Source organism: Etheostoma cragini, unplaced genomic scaffold (genome assembly GCF_013103735.1).
Source record: "Etheostoma cragini isolate CJK2018 unplaced genomic scaffold, CSU_Ecrag_1.0 ScbMSFa_2286, whole genome shotgun sequence".
NCBI lineage: Eukaryota > Metazoa > Chordata > Actinopteri > Perciformes > Percidae > Etheostoma > Etheostoma cragini.
Window position 1 is genome coordinate 1 of NW_023266430.1, and position 3104 is coordinate 3104.

The 3104-nt window shown below is 46.4% G+C and overlaps 1 protein-coding gene across 1 annotated transcript; it reads right to left on the reverse strand.

Annotated features, from left to right (window-relative positions):
* Window positions 1-694: 694 nt before the first annotated feature.
* Window positions 695-2892, reverse strand: LOC117940359. The gene is made up of 3 exons (XM_034865675.1): window positions 2850-2892; window positions 1056-1936; window positions 695-868 (listed from the first exon to the last, which is right to left on the reverse strand). Exons 1-3 carry the CDS (start codon window positions 2890-2892, stop codon window positions 695-697), a joined length of 1098 nt encoding a protein of 365 aa, XP_034721566.1.
* Window positions 2893-3104: the final 212 nt, after the last annotated feature.

Here is a 3104-nt window from a genome sequence, read left to right on the forward strand (position 1 = left end):
TAGAGTGAAAGAGGATAAGGACCTAATTTTTCCATCTTTCCATCTTGCGGGGCATGTGCTAACTGTTGGATGCAAAATAAAGTATCTGGGTCACATCATAACAGATCAAATGTCAGATGATGAGGACATGTATAGGCAGCGGTGCATGTTATATATGCAGGCTAACATGCTAACAGGCTAACAGGCTAACAGGCTAACAGGCTAACGTGCTAACATGCTTGCCAGGAAGTTTTCCTGGTGTTCTGTTACTGTGAAGATAAAACTCTTTAAAGCATATTGTACTACTTTTTACACTGCCCCCATGTGGGTCAAGTTTAAAAAGGCAAGCTACAATAAGCTGCAGGTCGCTTATGATGACTGTTTGCGTAGTCTACTTGGGAAACCCAGGTGGTGTAGTGTAGGTGGTGTAGTGTAGGTGGTGTAGTGTAGGTGGTGTAGTGCAGGTGGTGTAGTGTAGGTGGTGTAGTGTAGGTGGTGTAGTGCAGGTTATATATATATATATAAATATATATATATATATATATATATATATATATATATATATATATATATATATATATATATATATATATATATATATATAACGGTGGCGCATTACTTCCATGGTATGGATCTGTCCTGTGGGGGTAGTTTGGTAGTTTGGGATTACCTGGGTGGAGAATCACGTAAACACATTAAAGGACCAGAACCCTTCTTACTTCATGTCGTCAAACTGGTCCCTCAGGACCCGGGTCATCTTCCGGATGGCCTTGGCTGTGTCTCTCAGTGATTGGCTCGCTTCAGTCACGTGATTCTTCTTGATCTGCTCTGTCCAGTTGTCAATCGCCTCAGGAAGTGCAAACGCCATCCCAACCGCCCCCCCCACAGCCTGGCGAGAACAGGGATCAACGTCTCATTAGTATTCATGTTCTCACTCCGAGGAAACTACATCAACATGGATCTGACCTGGCTACAGTCAGTCTGTGTGAACATGGTCATTTCCCCTTGTGGGATTAATAAACTGTTCATTATTATTATTTTTATTATTATCATTATTATCATTATTATATACTTACGATGGCCCCTCCTTTGAGGACTGTTTTAAATGCAGCTGAAGACAGCAGTTTGACGAGTTGTCCCGTTCCTTTAGTAATTAAATATGTATATTTTTTCCCACTACCTTTAAATGTGAAGAAAGCTAAAATTCCCAAATATCCGGTGAGGGCTGCGATGCTGAAGACCAGGCGGGGCCCCGTGCACCGGGGTCCTTTACTGAAGAAAAACTGGATATCGTCGCCCCGCATGCGGAGGTCGATTCCCCGATCCAGTCCGCTCCGCCGGGCCAGGGCTCTCAGGACCTCCGTCATGACGTGCCGGTCCAGATCGTCCGGGTCGGCGAAGGACCTCGCCTCCCGCTGCTCCGCCTTCAGTCGCTCGAACCCGTTCTGGATTTCTTCTGCTATGTTGCTGCTGCTCTGCTCGATGGTCCTCGCCTCCTTCAGCGTGCTGCCGGATAGGAAGTTCTCCGTGATCTTAGTCGCCACGGATACCGTGACACCCACGCCTGAATACGCGGCCCCCAACAGGCCGAGGAATGGAGCCGCCGCTCCAGCCGTCAGCACCGCTGCCACGCCGGCCCCGATCAGGCACGCAGCGCCCGCCACCGCCACGCTGCTGCCGACGCACTGCCCGGCGTTGCATTTCTCCCTGAGGGACTCCAGCTCCCGGGCCAGGGTCTCCAGCTGCTCGGCACAGCGCTCCCTCTGCCGGATCCAGGAGAACATCAGGTCCAGCAGCCGGTCGGCGGCGGCCATGATGGAGGTCTCCGTGTCCTCCTGGTCCTCGCACCGGGGAGCAGGAACCGGCCTGAAAGACACGACAAAGTCAGCGCCCCCTAGTGGTGGTGGGAAACACACGGTTGGGGATTGGATCACAGCCGAGGGTCTACTGGACCCTCCTGCGAGAAAATTAAAACAAATGACTAAAATAAAAAATAAAATACAAAAAAAAAACAGTTACTAGAACAATCAATATTTTTTATTCCATGATTTAAAAGTCACAATCTCGCAAAAGTGTTTGTTGCCGGTAGTTTTTTAATCTTAATTTTTTTCTTGCAAAGATATCTGGCAGATCTTTTTTTTTTTTTTAATTATTAAAGTTTTTATTATTATTTTTCAGAACATAAGTATATAACCCCTCCCAACCCCCCCACAAAACAAAACCAAAACTACCAAAGCAACCAGGCCAGCGCATATCAAATCAATAAGTTTCACAGAAAATTGACATTTACAAATATCCTCGATGTTAGCAGAAACATCCACGGTGAACAATAGCTTACAGTAAACAATACTTTCAAAACAGATGTTCATCAAAGAAGTTTACTTGTCCCAGTATTGCAGGAAAGAAAATAGTTCCAAGATTTCTTGAAGTTTTCTATGTCATCATTTAGCTTAGCCAGCATTTGTTCATATGACACGATTTCCAACATTAATCCCAGCCAGCTTTTAAAGGTCGGAACAGTTGAAGATTTCCATAGTCTGAGGATTATTCTGCCAGCCGTGACCGTGGCAGATCTTTTAAATAAAACTCATGATCTCTTGTCTAGACCGCTCTATAATTTACAGATAGAGCAGGTCTAGATCTCACTCCAAAGTCTGGTCTGTGACCTGGTCTGTGATCTGGTCTGTGAGTACGTGGAGACCTAGTGTCTGGATCCTGGAGCTGAGAGACTTCCTGTTATTATCTCCCCGGTGGAACCTCATGTAAACAGGAAGCGTTGCATGCCAGAGCTGCTACACGGACCAGATCCACGGTCTCTGGGATTCTTTCAAGAGTTTCCACATGTCTGTGGACCATGACCATGATCTCACGGTCCAGAACTGGTCCCGTTACTGAATCTCTGGACCCGGTCATGTCATCGTGTCCACGTGCAGAGCAGTAATGTGAAACTAATGCATTTTAATAGGAAACCTGTTCCGAGACCAGGACTCTTACAGCAGCGAGTAGTCCTGAAGAGCCAGACCTGGGAACAGGACCATCCCCCCAGAGACAGGTGGGTCCTTTCAGCCAGTTTTTACACCTTCTCCCTCAGATTTAAGGTTTTTGTCTTGTTTTTCCACCTTTCA